Source organism: Zalophus californianus, chromosome 5 (genome assembly GCF_009762305.2).
Source record: "Zalophus californianus isolate mZalCal1 chromosome 5, mZalCal1.pri.v2, whole genome shotgun sequence".
Taxonomy (NCBI): Eukaryota; Metazoa; Chordata; class Mammalia; order Carnivora; family Otariidae; genus Zalophus; species Zalophus californianus.
In genome coordinates, this window is record NC_045599.1 from 129,345,697 (window position 1) to 129,360,428 (window position 14,732).

The following is a 14,732-nucleotide window of genomic DNA, read 5'->3' on the forward strand; positions in this document are numbered from 1 at the left end:
GGCTGAAGGGGTCTGTCAGTTGCTCTTAAAGATGGTAAGGTGTTTGCGAAACCCTGTTTATGGTGAGTTTTTGGTTCTTTTTTCTTTTTCTCTTTTTCTTTCCTCCTGCAAAGTCATAGAATGTCGTTCCACCCAGGGCGAGGGTGTCCCCGAGGGCGGGGAGGACATGGAGCCAGACCCTCAGCCCCAGCCTTCAGGCCCCAAAATCTGAGACTACTTCACCCTCAGCAGCCTCCTGTGCAATATCAATACGAACCTCCAAGTGCCCCTTCCACCACATTCTCGAACTCTCCAGCCCCCAATTTTCTGCCTCCACGACCAGACTTTGTCCCCTTCCCTCCTCCCATGCCTCCATCAGCCCAAGGCCCTCTTCCCCCCTGCCCTATACGGCCCCCCTTCCCCAACCATCAGATGAGGCCCCCCTTCCCCGTGCCTCCTTGTTTTCCTCCTATGCCGCCTCCGATGCCTTGTCCTAATAACCCCCCAGTCCCTGGAGCACCTCCTGGACAAGGCACTTTCCCCTTCATGATGCCCCCTCCTTCCATGCCCCACCCTCCACCCCCTCCTGTCATGCCACAGCAGGTCAATTATCAGTACCCTCCAGGATACTCACACCATAATTTCCCACCTCCCAATTTTAATAGCTTCCAGAACAACCCCAGTTCTTTCCCACCCAGTGCTAATAACAGCAGTAGTCCTCATTTTAGGCACCTCCCTCCATACCCACTCCCCAAGGCTCCCAGCGAGAGAAGATCCCCGGAAAGACTCAAGCACTACGAGGATCACAGGCACCGGGAGCACAGTCATGGGCGAGGCGAGAGGCATCGGTCCCTGGATCGGCGGGAACGAGGCCGAAGTCCTGACAGGAGAAGACAAGACAGCCGCTACAGATCAGATTACGACCGAGGGAGAACGCCCTCCCGTCACCGGAGCTATGAGCGCAGCAGGTAAAGCACATGCGTGTTTTTAATGAACTGCAGAGGTCCAGACACGGGCCATTGGGTTTCTCAGAAAACCAAACCAAAGCGGTCCCGCAGTGCATTTTGACTTACAAAGGAAAGAAAGCATGTTTGGGACTGTGTTGAAGAGGAAGAGACAACTGACAAGTAGTTAATGTCAGAAAAGCCACTTTTGAAAAGCATTTCAAAATTATCAGTGTAGATTCATTGCAATGAGTGTAAGCTCATTGCATAATACAGCTGACATTTTAATGGTGCTCTAATGAAAGTTCACATACTGCTTTTTCGTGTGTTTTTTGCATTATCGTATTTACTTTTGTTCAGTATGATCACCGTATCAGGTTAAAGCACCGGAGTTCTCTTGGAATTGATCTGTGTATGCTATCAATTAGGAATTGAACTAGTTAAGCAGAATTTGCTTTCTGGTTTTTAGGATAAGTGGAAGTTTATTGTACATAGTTGCCTTCTTGCTCTGTTTCCTTGTAAAGTGCAATAACATTGGTTACACATCATCAGAGTTTTCAAAATAGTTTTTAACTTGATTTTGTTGCATTGAAATGTATTCATACTGAAGAAAGTCGTGTTTGAAAAATACTGCTTCATTACAGATTACATTTGTTTTTTTTCAAGAGACCAAATACTTGTACCAGATACATATAAGAAAGTAAGGTTTCTAGCAGGCATTTCTAAACTGGGACTCATAGATGGGTTTATAGAAATGCTCTGAAGTTATATGCAGAATTTTATGTGTATGCATGTTTTTCTGTAAGTAAATTGGTACCTTACAGCAGAATCTCAAGACTTTTCTCCAAAAGTCTAAGAACCAGTGGTTTAGATGGAAAAATAAAACTATGTAGATAACAGTTGTACCAAATAATTTGTACCTTCAGTGAACTCTTCATATTGTTGAAGCTTTCCATTTGTTGAGCTAGTAGTGGTGCTTCTCTTTCTGTCCCCTGTGGTGTGTTTACCTTCATTGTCCTATGGAACTTTTGTGCTAAAAGGGTTTGAGCACCCCAAACCAGGTCACTTCACTATGTGCATTTGTGGAGAGCTGATCTTGGCTCCTGTGGATTCAGTTCACTTCTTGGTTTCCACATTTTTCACATGACTCTTTGTTTTCATGTTCATGACTGAACATTTTGCCACTTAATGGTGGTGGTCATTCTCAGTCCTGAAGAGAGTGATTAGTGCTTGGAAGGTTTGGAAGGAAAATGTGTTGTTTCCTCTACGTGATGCCCAGTGGAAGGTAGAAGGGAACTTGCTTCCTGCAGAAATGACTGATTTCTGGTGGGCCAGAGCTGTTTGAGAGTTGATAGACTCTAAAAAATCTTTTCAGTGTGAATTACTGTTTTTGGTCAATTTTGTCCTTAATTATTCTCTGAGGGACTAATTGGCAGAGGCCTATGATAGTGTATTTGATAACTTTATGGTGAAAGTCTAAACTGGAAAGTGTTAATAGTTTTCTTTAGACTTTGAAATGATTGTTAATAATCCTGTTTCTAGGGAAGCACTTTGCTGCGAACTCAGCTTTCTAGATGGGCATTTTTTTTTCCATTTTGGGGTGATGTAGTTAAGTTTTTAGGACTCTGCTATAAAAATCCTAAATTCTTGCATCAGGCTTAAACTTGGAGCTATGTGTTTCTTTAAAGAACCTCATGTCCTGTCAAGTGAGGCTCTCTACTGGTAAGTGAAATCAGGTGCCATTAATCAGCGTTATCCTAAACCACAACTCCTTTACATAGTAAAGACCTGCTTAGGCAGTTAGCTCATCTTTCTACATGCCTTTATTTCTTTTGGAGTCGTCTTGTAATGCACTTGGGGTGTTTGCCCTGGAGCTGCCTTAGTGTCACGGCCACATGATAGTAGGCCCCCTTTGAGGTCTTAGGTAGAGTGTCAGTCATCTGTCTTATATGGAATGTCTCTGTGAAATAGAAATCGGGCACATGATGTCCTAGCATGATTTCTAGAAGTAAATTGGAAAACCAAAACTTCACAAATTTGTGCATTAGATTGTGTTAAATTTATGCAAATTCTATAGTCTGTCCTCTGGCTACTTCTCCTCTCCTTCTTAGGGTACGTCAATCTATCCTTTTTCAGATCCCATCTTCTTCTTTTTCTCCTCTAGAATATGGTTGAATACTGATTACCAGATGTTTTAGGACAAACTATTTCTAGAGGAAGTTTTTGAAGAAGTGGATATGTGTATTTGTTATCAGGAAAGATCAAGGTTAGTCTGGGGAATGGGAAAAGAAACAATCTCATGCAGTGCACTGAGCATGCTCTTCTGCAGTCTGGTGGGGACAGTGCACTGAATGGTGCTAAAGCACAATAATCCCCATAGCTGTCCTGGTGAGTACAATGTGTAGCCATCACAGAGCTAGTATTATGTACTAAGGAATATTTTAATGCTTGCAGACACCGAAGAGTTTTTGGAAAAACAACGCAAACATTGTTCTTCTTGCTTTAAATGGGTTCATTAAAAAATGTTACTAATGTGCTTTATATCCAGATTGGCCTTTTCAATTCATACCCACTCCGAGGTAGCAGTCATCATCAGAAGTATCATTCTCAGATGCAAAATTCTATTGCCCACATGTTAAAATACAAACAAAAAATTAGGGATGTCCTTTCAGTAGAGTTTTTATTAGCAAATACAGGCGATTATTCTTTTCAGCCGCCACGCTCTTACACGTTACATTTTATCTGTCATGTACCACTCACTATTTGGGATTTTACTACTTAAAAGTAAGCTGTAATTTCAGTTATTAATTTTTTTAAAGGAATCTCTACACCCAGTGTGGGGCTCAAACTCACAACCCCGAGAGCAGGAGTTGCATGTTCTACCGACTGAGCCAGCCAGGGGCCCCAGTAAACTAATTTTAGAAGTGTATCAAATAAAGAATGTAGAATCCCAAGCTCTGGCTACTTTATTTTGGACCGCTGGTGTATACCTGAGGCTTATACATATGTTAAAAGGAATCTTTCCTGAGGAGGGGTGATCTTTAAGTGAAAAAACAATTTCTGTTTTAATATCTAAACAGTCACATTTCTTGATCATTTTTGTAAGTTTTGATTTTCAGTATATTTACATTTCTTCTCTTTGGCTATTGGTTGGGGGATGTTTTTGAATTCAGACATTTTTATGGTCTTCTAGCTGGACTCAGGCTAATATAACATTTTTTTTTTTCTGTTCTAAGATTGGATGGTTATTTCCCTTAGATTTAGTTCTGATTTAAACACACTAGAGTTCCAAGTTTTGTTCCAGATCTTCATTGTACTTATTAAATAGACTCAGAAGTTATTATTATTATCATTATTAAATTCCCATTTTACATTGAAAGGTTTTAAAATCCCTCATTCTATTTTACGTTGCATAAACCCAATGTCTCCATTTAGAGTTGTTTCCAGATGAAAACAGCATTTCAAGGTAAAGTGACTTACAATCTCATGGCAGTCAGTGATACCTAGAACTACCACTCAGGCCTCTAACCTGTAAGAGTTTAGAACTCTTTAATTATAGAATCTTATCTTAATTTTCACAATAAAAGCTTTAATTTACATTTATTTGATGGATGAAATTGGGAGTTTTCTAGAAATCACTAGGTAGTAGAATCCTTTAAAGTTTTCCCTGTAGGTTAAACAACCGAGGATTGGCTGGTTGGAACATCTGGAGAGATTATCATAAATCCCTTTGCTGCTTAGCATCAAGTATGACTTCTTTGAAGAAAACAACAAAAAATGTCCAAGTTAGTTAACTTCTGTAAAGTGAAAAGCTCCTTTATCCTTTAATAAATGATGAATAAAAATGTCCCATGGAGAATAGTGCCTGAAAAATTTGTAGGTGAGGTCCATTTATTTAGAAGATGAATTCAGTGAAAAGAGATGGTGTTTTTGAGTCTTTCTGTTGAAAACAGCTCTGTGTCTTAATTCCTTTAAGAGAGCGGGAACGGGAGAGACACAGGCACCGGGACAGCCGAAGATCACCATCTCTGGAAAGGTCCTACAAAAAAGAGTATAAGAGATCTGGAAGGTAAGCAAGGAGTTGACACTGAAAGAAGTCCTAGATCTCCTTGAATTCAGGTTTTGTGCTTATGCATAATAATCACCAAGTCTTCAAACTAGCCTAAGAGTCTATCCAAAATGCCCTGTGAAAAGCTAAAACAGCCAATAACTTAAAAACCTTTACTTTCAAGATGTATTGAAGATGCACAAGGAAAATCTTGATAGATTTCCAAAAAGTTAGAAATTATACAGGCCAGTTTTTCTGACCTCAATTGCTATAAAACTGTATACACATTAATATTCAAGGCTTAAAAAAAGAACCTTGGGAATTCATAATTATGCTCTTAAATTTACTTGTTTCAGAAAAAAAAAGTAAAACTGCAGTCACACTTTATTTAGAAGAACGACATTGAGATTGTTGTAAACCAGAACTTACAGGGTGTGACCAGTTCTATATCAAAAGGTAAAATTTATGGCCTTACATAATGGTAATCAATCACAGCACTCTGGAATCTGACAGATTTGGGGTCAGTTATTCTCCCAGTTGTGATATTGGGCAGAGTTATCTAACCTTTTTAAGCTTCAGTGTCTTTGTCTAAAATAAGAACAGTTACACTTGCTTTATTGAGTGACGAGGAGTCATTGAGAGAATAGATGTAAAAACACTTAGAGCTGGATCCAAAGTTAGTGTCAAATAAATGGTAACTGTATGTGTACATTTTATATGTAGAATTATATATTATATATAAATATGTTTATATAATTATCATCTGATTACTTGGCTCTAATATTGGTAGAGTATAAGAAAAGCAGAAAAAGGGATTTAAAGATAAAAGAAATTAATGAAATAGCAAACAGAACTATAGCACTGTAACAATATTTGGAAGTAAATGCAAGACTTCTTTGAAAGGTCATATGATTTAAAAAGTGGCAAATCAGGAAAAGAAAAACATATTCCATCAGGTATAAGAAAGAATGTATCATAAGAGTGAAGGGTATTTAAAAATTCTAATATGTTGGTATAAGTACAGATACCATATTTACAAAATTTAAAAACTTGGGTGTGATGGGTTGATTTCCATGAAAGCAAAAATTACAAATCACATAAGCAGAAAATTTTAATAGGCCAGTAACTATGGACAAAAAAGGGAAACAGTTGGATTTGTACCACCTCCAAAAAAGCTTTAAACTGTTCTAGAACATTGGTGAAGATGGAAAGAGAGCTCAGCTCATGCTGTGATGCCCAGAAAACCGACATGGTAAAACCTAACCTAATGGAAAGAAAACTACAAAACAATCTCTCTTATGAATATGGATATGAAAATACTGATTAGTATATTAGTTGTTTTCAGTAGCATGTTAAAATAACAGTTTAGTTCGAGATTGCATGCATAAATAGGTTAGTATTAGAAAATCTATAAGTAATTCTTTGTGTCAAAATCTGTAGAGCTATCTCAGTTCCTGTTTATTAGGTATTTAAAATAGAACCAGCATCCTTTTGTACATAGAAGGTTTGGTAAACTAGGTATATAAGCAGACTTCTTTAACATGATGGAGAATATCATCTCGTGATGAGCATGACTGACACCATCTCAGAAGAGCCAAATTTAGTGTTGAAACCTTTCAGGCCTTCCCATACAAGTTAGGAAAAAGATGGCGGCTCTATTGCCTGTCACTGTCACCTGACAAGAAGTGAACAAAACACATTGCAAACATTGGTGTGAGTGATACAGTCATTCACAGGAGTCCCCACTTTACAGGAATGAGAAAGTTAAGTGCCATGAGAAGTGCTTTTGATAGAGCAATTACACGTTGCCCTGGGAACACAACAGCAAGAGCTCAGTCTCGGGTAGTCATAGAAAAATTGACATTTTATGTTTTTTACAATTGATACTTGAAGTGTGTATAGGGATGCGTTAGGGAAGGGGATGGTAGGAGAGAAAAGAGCGTGTGTGAAGGTTGCAGTGTAGACGAGTGCTCTGAGAGGGTCAAGCGTGGACATTGGGAAATGAGTTTAGACAGCTTTTGTAGTAATCCGTACAAGTGCTTATGCCTAGACCAGTGCAGTGACAGTGGTAATGGGGAATGGTAGAGGTAACTGAGAGGTATTTATGAGATAGAGTCAGTAGGATAACTGATGGTGAGGGAAGGAGAGTCAGCAGCCAGCACCTGAGATGGTGCTCCCCATGGGGGGTGGGGAGCATTAAGAAAGATGCAAGATGAGTACAGTTTGAGCTTGTGGAGTTTGTGAATCTGTAAGACAACCAAGTGGAATTGTGTGGTAGTTAATTGGGTACACAGGTGTAAAGTTCAGAAAAGAGATCCCAGCTGGAAATACCAAATGCCATGGATTAGATATTAACAAGGAAGAGTTCAGAGAGTAAGGGCCGATGGAGGAGGAGCTAAGGACAGGAAAAAAAGCTAGATACTATGTTGATAGAAGGACCCCATTTATGGTTGGTGATTTTTAATGTTTAGTGCTGGAAATCTCTTTGGTCTAGTGGTTTCTTCTCCAGTGACCGGTAGCTTGTGAAGAAGGCAGAGACTTGGATTCTATGAGTTCCAACTAATGCAGTGGATGAGAAGATTAAAATCAGAGATGTAAATACTGTAAAGGAGGAAAACTTGTAGTTTGTACTATAGCTTATTGTGAAGAAAAGTTCAAGTTTGGAATTTGAATTTTGGAGTGCCTGAGACACTTACCTAAGGAAGATGTTTTGCTCCTGTTTTGAAATGACCCTCTCAAAGTGTTAAAAAAAATATTAATTGATATTCACAACAGGCAACCCTGACCATCCATCATTCAGGACACCTGCTTCAAGGGGAGTGGTGTGAGGATGGTTTTGCCTCTTTCTCAGCAATAAACATTTGGTGGGGTTTTAGTACATGTCAAAATGTCTGTGTCAAACAACCGTATTAGCATTTAACTACCACTTAATAGCTTTGTGATACTGGGCAAGTGATGCAGTTTCCAATTCTGTTTCCTCTGTAGGAGATGTTCATATCTGCCTCATAGGATTCTTCTAAGGATTAAATGTGAGTGTCAGTAAAGTGCTTAGCAGAGTGTTAGGCTTGCATTAAGCACTAAAATAAACATACAAACCAACCAACCCCATACTAGTGGAAGCTAAGAGTTGCCATTATTAGCTAATGGTATTAGCAGGAAAATTCAAGAGTATCAGCTAAGAAACAATGAGAATTAATTCACTGAAGTTGAAATTATAAAAGAAACATACCAAAATTAATATACTTGCTAAATACCAGAAACATCTAAGAAACCTAAATACCAGAAACACCTAAGAAAATGTAATGGGAAAAAATGTAGGTTCATTATTGAAAATTTAACTAAAATTAAATATCTTAATAAGCTTAAAAAATATATAGATCAGTGTGAAGAAAACTAGAAATGTAGCTGAAGACAAGGTGATGTAAGTGAATGGAGGCATGCTATGTTCCCACAGTGGAAGTGGACACCAGGGTCGTGAAAATACCACTGTTCTTCAAATAATCCATAATTTTAATGTAACTTCAGTTGAACTACTAGTTTTAAAACTTTATAATGACTCCGATTCTTCTTTGGAATAGAAGTGAAAATAATGAAGAAAAATAATTATGCAGGGATACTTACTTTAGTAGAATTAAAATATTCAATACACAGAATAATTAAAGCAATTTGATGTGGGTATAAAATATCCCAGATATTGAGCAACATTCAAGTAATATGAAAATTTACATCATAAACTTGTTTCAAATCAGAGGAGAAACTGATGGGACAGTCGACAAGCCATATGGAGGAAAAACAAATTAGATTTCTGTCTTCTATCTCAGAGAGGTAGAATAAAAAAAATTTATGTTAAGGAGTAACTGAAGGAAATAGAAAATATTTATTTAACTTTGGGTTGGGAAAGGATTCCAAGCATTACACTAAGGCGGGCAGCATAAACAAAAAAAAATCTCTGGATTTGGCCGTGTAAGTTACATATAGCAATAGAATTAAAAGGAAAAAAACTGAAAGAGGTTGCATTCCATTTGACAGAAGAGCAGTTACCTTAATAAAAAAACTTTTTCAATGAATAAAAAAGACTATACTAATTTTAACAATACTGGCATAGCATATGACTGGGATGTTCATAAAGAAAGCGAACATGAAACGTTTCAGTAGTGATAAAAAATTGCAAGTTAAATAAGATACCTTCTTTCATCAGAATGGCAGAGATTAAAAAATCATGTTGACAAGATGTATGGAAATGGGAACTCACATACAGTTTTGATTGTAGTCTAAACTGGTACTACCTATCTAGAGAGAAGCCTTAAAAAAGAAGTATGCATTCTCTGTGTGGAGTAATTTGACAAGTGTACAAAGAACACAAGTGTGTTCACAGTAGCATTGTTTATGATGGCAAAAAAAAAGAAAGGTAACAACCTAAATGACTGATCAGATTTGTAAAATTATGGCTACATATATAACAAGAATAATATGCGCCTATTATAAAAGTGGTTCAGGTATAGCTGTATTGAAATTTAAAGGTATTCCTGATTTTCTTTTGAGTGAGAAAGGCAGTCTATAGAGTTCCTTTTTTTTGTTAAACTGTGTATGTTTTTATGTATATATAGTCCTATATCTATATGTTTTAACACATTTGTGAAATGTAGTGGTTATCTTGGAGTGGTTTTATGGATGAGTTTTGTCTTCTTTTTGTTAATGCTTTATTAGCTTTCTACAGTGGATGTGTATACATTTTACTTTACAGTAACTTCTGGTAACAAAATATATACATTGTAACATTCAGAAGTTATATCAATAAATAGCCAGTATATGTAATCTTTCTAATCACTCACCCATTCCCCGCTGCACCCTCACACACTTCTTGTCATAAAATGAGAAGTTAGTGGTAGAGTTGATGTGAATAGTTAATTTATGACTTTGATCCAGTTGTAAGCTTTCTTGGATTATAGTAACTTTGCTACTTGTGGCTGCAGAGGATGCCCGCATTATACTAATAAAGCAGTTACTCTCTCTGGCTGCATTCTCAGGGTCTGTATGGTCGCATTTAAATTTTTGGATCTTAAGTTAAAATCTATCCTGTAGGTTTTTCCCTCTAAACACATCCATAGGATGGGCCTTTGCATATTTCAAGCAGGAATTCAAGGAGATTGACTTGTTTTTATCCTTTTTAATTGAGTTAATATTAGTCTGTGCAGGGATCAGAATTTGACAAAGTGGTGGTTCACTAAGTAGTAACCCAAGTGTGGGCTTCCAGAGACGTGGTTAGGGAGGATATAACTGGTTCACTCTTGGATTATGGTCCTAGGCTCAATTTATTGGCCAAGCTGAAACCATGTTTTGTGAAGCCTTTCTTTTTTCTTGGCAAAGCAAGCCGTGGAAGATTCAAAACTAGTATTCTCATTGCTGACATTGTGGAGATTTTCAAGTATTTCCGAAATGTCTTTCTCTTCTAGGAGTTACGGTTGGCCGGTTATCCCTGAACCTGCTGGATGCACACCAGAATTACCTGGGGAGATTATTAAAAATACAGATTCTTGGGCCCCACCCCCGGAGACTGTGAATCAGTAAGTAGATCTGGGGTAGGGCCTGGGAATTTGTATTTTTAAACAACTAACTTCAGGTGATTCTGATGCCATCAGACTAGTGTTTGGGAATCACTGGTTTAACAAAAGCAAATATGGTGGTTTGGTATGGCATTTTTATTTTAGGTGAAAAGTGAACTAAACAGGTGAAATAGAATCGTTTTACAACTTAAGAGCATTTTAAATAATTAGCGTCCTTTGCCTCCTTTTAAAGTCATTCCCCAAGTAGGGAGAAAAAGAGAGCTCGTTGGGAGGAAGAAAAAGACAGATGGAGTGACAGCCAGAGCACTGGCAAAGAGAAGAATTATACCTCAATAAAGGAAAAAGAGCCGGAGGAGACACTGCCTGACAAAAATGAGGAGGAGGAAGAAGAACTTCTTAAGCCTGTGTGGATTCGCTGTACCCACTCAGAAAACTACTACTCCAGTGACCCCATGGATCAGGTGGTAGGTCTGAGAAGCTGTAGACCAGGGTTTCTCAGCTTTGGCAACTTTGGCATCTGGAGTCAGATAATTCTGTGGTGGGGCCTGCCCTGCGCATTGTAAGATGTTGAGCAGCATCCCTGGGATGTATGCACAGGATGTGAGTAGAACCCCTCCCCACTTGTGATACCAAAGCTGTCTTCAAATGTTGCCAAATGCCCCCCGCCCCCCCCGGTTGAGAACCTGTGCTGTAGACCAAAGCTGTTTTATACAACCAAAGGCAAGAGTGCAGTAGTAATTAAAGTATCTCTTCATTCTGCATTTTTATAACACTGCTAGTCTTGATACTGGTGGTTTGATAAGTTCTCACACGTAACTACTTTATGCAGTTTGTGGTTGTGCGTTTGTGTGTGTATTTTCCCCCCAAGGTGGGAAATAAGGAAGAATTTGAGTTCGTCTCTTGTAAGTCTGTCCTTACCAAAGATAACCACAGGAAGTTTCCTATGCATATTGGCTGGTTTTGTGGAATGGTAGGGATAGTCACCCTTCATGGGCTGTTGAGAGATTCAGTGCACGTGCTGCTCAGCATGAGGCTCCTGGCCTTGGCAGCCCACTCTGTCATTGCTGTGTCGGACTCCATGACCCCCTCTTTCATATGCTCGCTTCTTTTTCCTTTTTTTTCTTATATCCATTTGATTTTTGGTCGCTCTCTAGTCTCTTTCTCCTGGTAGGTGTTATGACTCCATCCCATTAATTTAGACCTGTTTGCCACAGGGTAGACACATAGGCTCATTGATTAAATGGATGAGTGAAGGAATGATCATCTCCCGGTTTGGGAGGTAAGAGGCTGGAGATGTCAGCTTTAGTGGATGGGGTTAGATAAAAGAGCATTCTATTTGGAATTTTGGGAAACTAGCTTGTACTTGGCCTGGGCTCTTATCTACAGGGAACTTAAAAGTAGATTCTCTTGTCTTTGGAAAAAAGAATTTGAGAAATCTCATGGTGCTGTGATATTTTACTTGATAAATTAGAGCAGGGTTCTAAGTCGTGGTTCATGTAATACAGGAAGGGGAAAGTTCACATGCTTAGTACCTTTATGGTGCTGTAACTTCACCCATGCTTCTCCTATTACCTTACTTAATCCTCAAAACATTCCTGGAAAGATTATCTGTCTGTTCAGAATATGGCTGTGAATAATAATGCTTGACTAATTGTGACTTAAGCTGGGTTTATTTCTCTCAACAAGTTGTCTGGAGGGAGATGGTGGCTGGTGTTCATTTAGTGGGTCAGTGATGGCAGGGCTCTAGGTTGGCATCTGCTGCCTTCTGGAGCATCCACCATGGTTGCAGGATGACCCCAGGCATCGTCTTTACACACTTCTGTCCAGACATAGGATGCAGGAGTAGTGTTGGGTATGGCCATCCTCCAGGAACTTGCCCAGAGCTCCCGTGGATCTTGTCTTCCATCCCTTCCCCAGAACTACATCATATGTCTTCTCCAGGGCTTCATTTTCCATTGCTGCCATAACAAAGTTTATTATTATCTTTAAAATAACAAAGTTGAAGACATTGAGGTTCAAAGAGTTTGAACAGGCGCAGTTTTTTTTTTCTTATATTTTTATGGGTGTATTAAAACTGGTGTAGAAGAAAAGCTAATAAACTAGAAGCCCCACATTTGCATTTGTGTTCTGTCGTCTGGTGCAGAGAGGTGGCAAGAATGTCAGCTATCCTAGATTTGCCGATGTCAGTAATGAGGTGAGGCTTTGAAAAAGCAATTACCTCTTTCGGGATAACTGCAGATTTTATGATTGGCTTTAATTTGCTTTTTATGTCTGATAGGTCTGGTCCTTACATTTTGAAAATTACTAAGTTGGAGAGTATGGACATTTAAAGTGATTTTAACTGGGAAGAGAGAGTGGGGCAAAGTGGAGGATTTCCTCTAGGAATGCATTGTAGGACCCTGTGTTTGTGGAGTATATGTGTATGTGCGTGTGTGTCTGTGTCCCTGTATTTATGGGGTGTATATGTGTGTGTGGGGGGATATATAAGATGTTTCCTTCTTCCTTTTTTTACTTAAAGCTTCTATTTATTATAGAGAGAATGAGTGTGCAAATGGGGGGAGGGGCAAAGGGAGAGAGAGAGAAGCTTGAGCAGACTCCATGCTCAACTCAGTCTCATGACCCTGAGATCATGACCTGAGCCGTAACCAAGAGGCAGATGCTTAACTGAGCCACTCAGGTGCCCCTGTCTTTGGCATTTTAAATGCTACCATGATGTTCCTTTTTTAAAAAAAAATTTTTATTTGAATATAGTTGACAACGTTACATTAGTTTCAGGTCTACAACATAGTGATTGAACCAACATGTCTCCCTTATGCTATGCTCACAAGTGTAGCTACTACCACCTGTCACCGTGCAATGGTATCACAGTGTCATTGACTATATTCCCTATGCTATGCCTTTTATTCCTGTGATTTCTTCATTCCATAGGATATTGATTTTTGATCATTGGGTTAATGTGGAAGATAAGGCAGTGATTTTTAGTAGCGGGGAAGTGTATGTTCCCTAGGAGAGTGTCAGCTATCATGAATTCCTGTTCGGGGGGGTCATGATTTATTTTGTCACATCAAAAGGGCATAGACGAACAGTTCTTAACGTTTCTCAGTGTTGGCAAAGCGCATTTTCCTGAGGATTGTGTTAGCCATAAATGTCGTATGTGATTCAGAACATCATGGCCAGCATTGGAAATTTTGTTTTTAAATGTTTGTTAAATTGAAGGAGATGGCACCTTGCTGTTACAAATCCTTGATTATTTGTGAGGTCATATGTCTCTTTGGTATGGCTACTATTAATGTAGTTCTTCATATTGATCCTTTCTTTTTCAAAGGGAGATTCTACTGTGGTTGGAACAAGTAGGCTGCGTGACTTATATGACAAATTTGAGGAAGAGCTGGGGAGTAGGCAAGAAAAGGCCAAAGCTGCTAGACCTCCGTGGGAGCCTCCCAAGACGAAGCTAGATGAAGATTTGGGTGAGTCAGAAGTTACTAGATCAAGACCCTGTGCTCTTGTTACTGCTTAAACCTCAACTTTGGGGATGTGTTCTTGAAAGTCCCACATTGAAATTTCCTTTCTTTCATTTTATTTTCCTTAATTATGGTCAGCAAAATACGTAACAGTGGAACTTTCTCTTTTTTGATCTTACTTTCCCTTAGTTACATTCAGCAGAATACATAAGAGATCTCATTTGCAGGGCATGTTAACAGTTGTGTCCCTTGTAGAATTGTCCAGTCTGAGAATCAGAAGGGACCATAGTCCAGCCTCCCCGCCAAAAGCAGGAGCGTGTTAACCCTAACCCTGTGCCTTATGCCTCTCATGGGCAGGCATTCCCTGTGGCCCTCTCCGCTGCCAGGGAGCTCCTGCTTTGATGAGGAAACGCCAGCGCTAAGCCAGCTCTGATTGAAGGTTTCTTTCAACTCACACGGATACTTTCCATAACTTTCTCATATGGTGGTCTATTTTTTCATGTGTATTCTGAGGTTCCAAGTAGATGCTAAGATCTTTGAGGATAGAAACTGCTTTTTACCACTTTGTGGTCTTAGCCCCTAACAGAAAGCCATTCACAGATGAGGCCTTCACTGTGCCTTTCCCGTGTTCTCTGGCTCTCATCTGCCCACCTTCAGTATGTCTCCCAGCTGAGAGGCAGGGTCCATGGTGGGCAAAAGCACTGATGGAACCAGCTGGCCTGGGTTCAAATCCCTG

At 39.2% G+C, this 14,732-nt stretch overlaps 1 protein-coding gene across 4 annotated transcripts in view; it reads left to right on the plus strand.

Moving 5' to 3' along the window:
- The window catches only part of DROSHA (drosha ribonuclease III), a 120,857-nt gene that overhangs the window by 4,189 nt on the left and 101,936 nt on the right, over positions 1-14,732 (plus strand). For 3 of the 4 annotated variants that reach the window (XM_027605555.2, XM_027605557.2, XM_027605556.2), the window contains exons 4-8: positions 114-947; positions 4,900-4,992; positions 10,425-10,535; positions 10,768-10,999; positions 13,861-14,002. In XM_027605555.2, coding sequence (XP_027461356.1) covers positions 114-947; positions 4,900-4,992; positions 10,425-10,535; positions 10,768-10,999; positions 13,861-14,002 — 1,412 coding nt within the window. The remainder of the gene's footprint in view (positions 1-113; positions 948-4,899; positions 4,993-10,424; positions 10,536-10,767; positions 11,000-13,860; positions 14,003-14,732) is intronic. The other variant, XM_027605558.2, reaches the window with a different exon arrangement.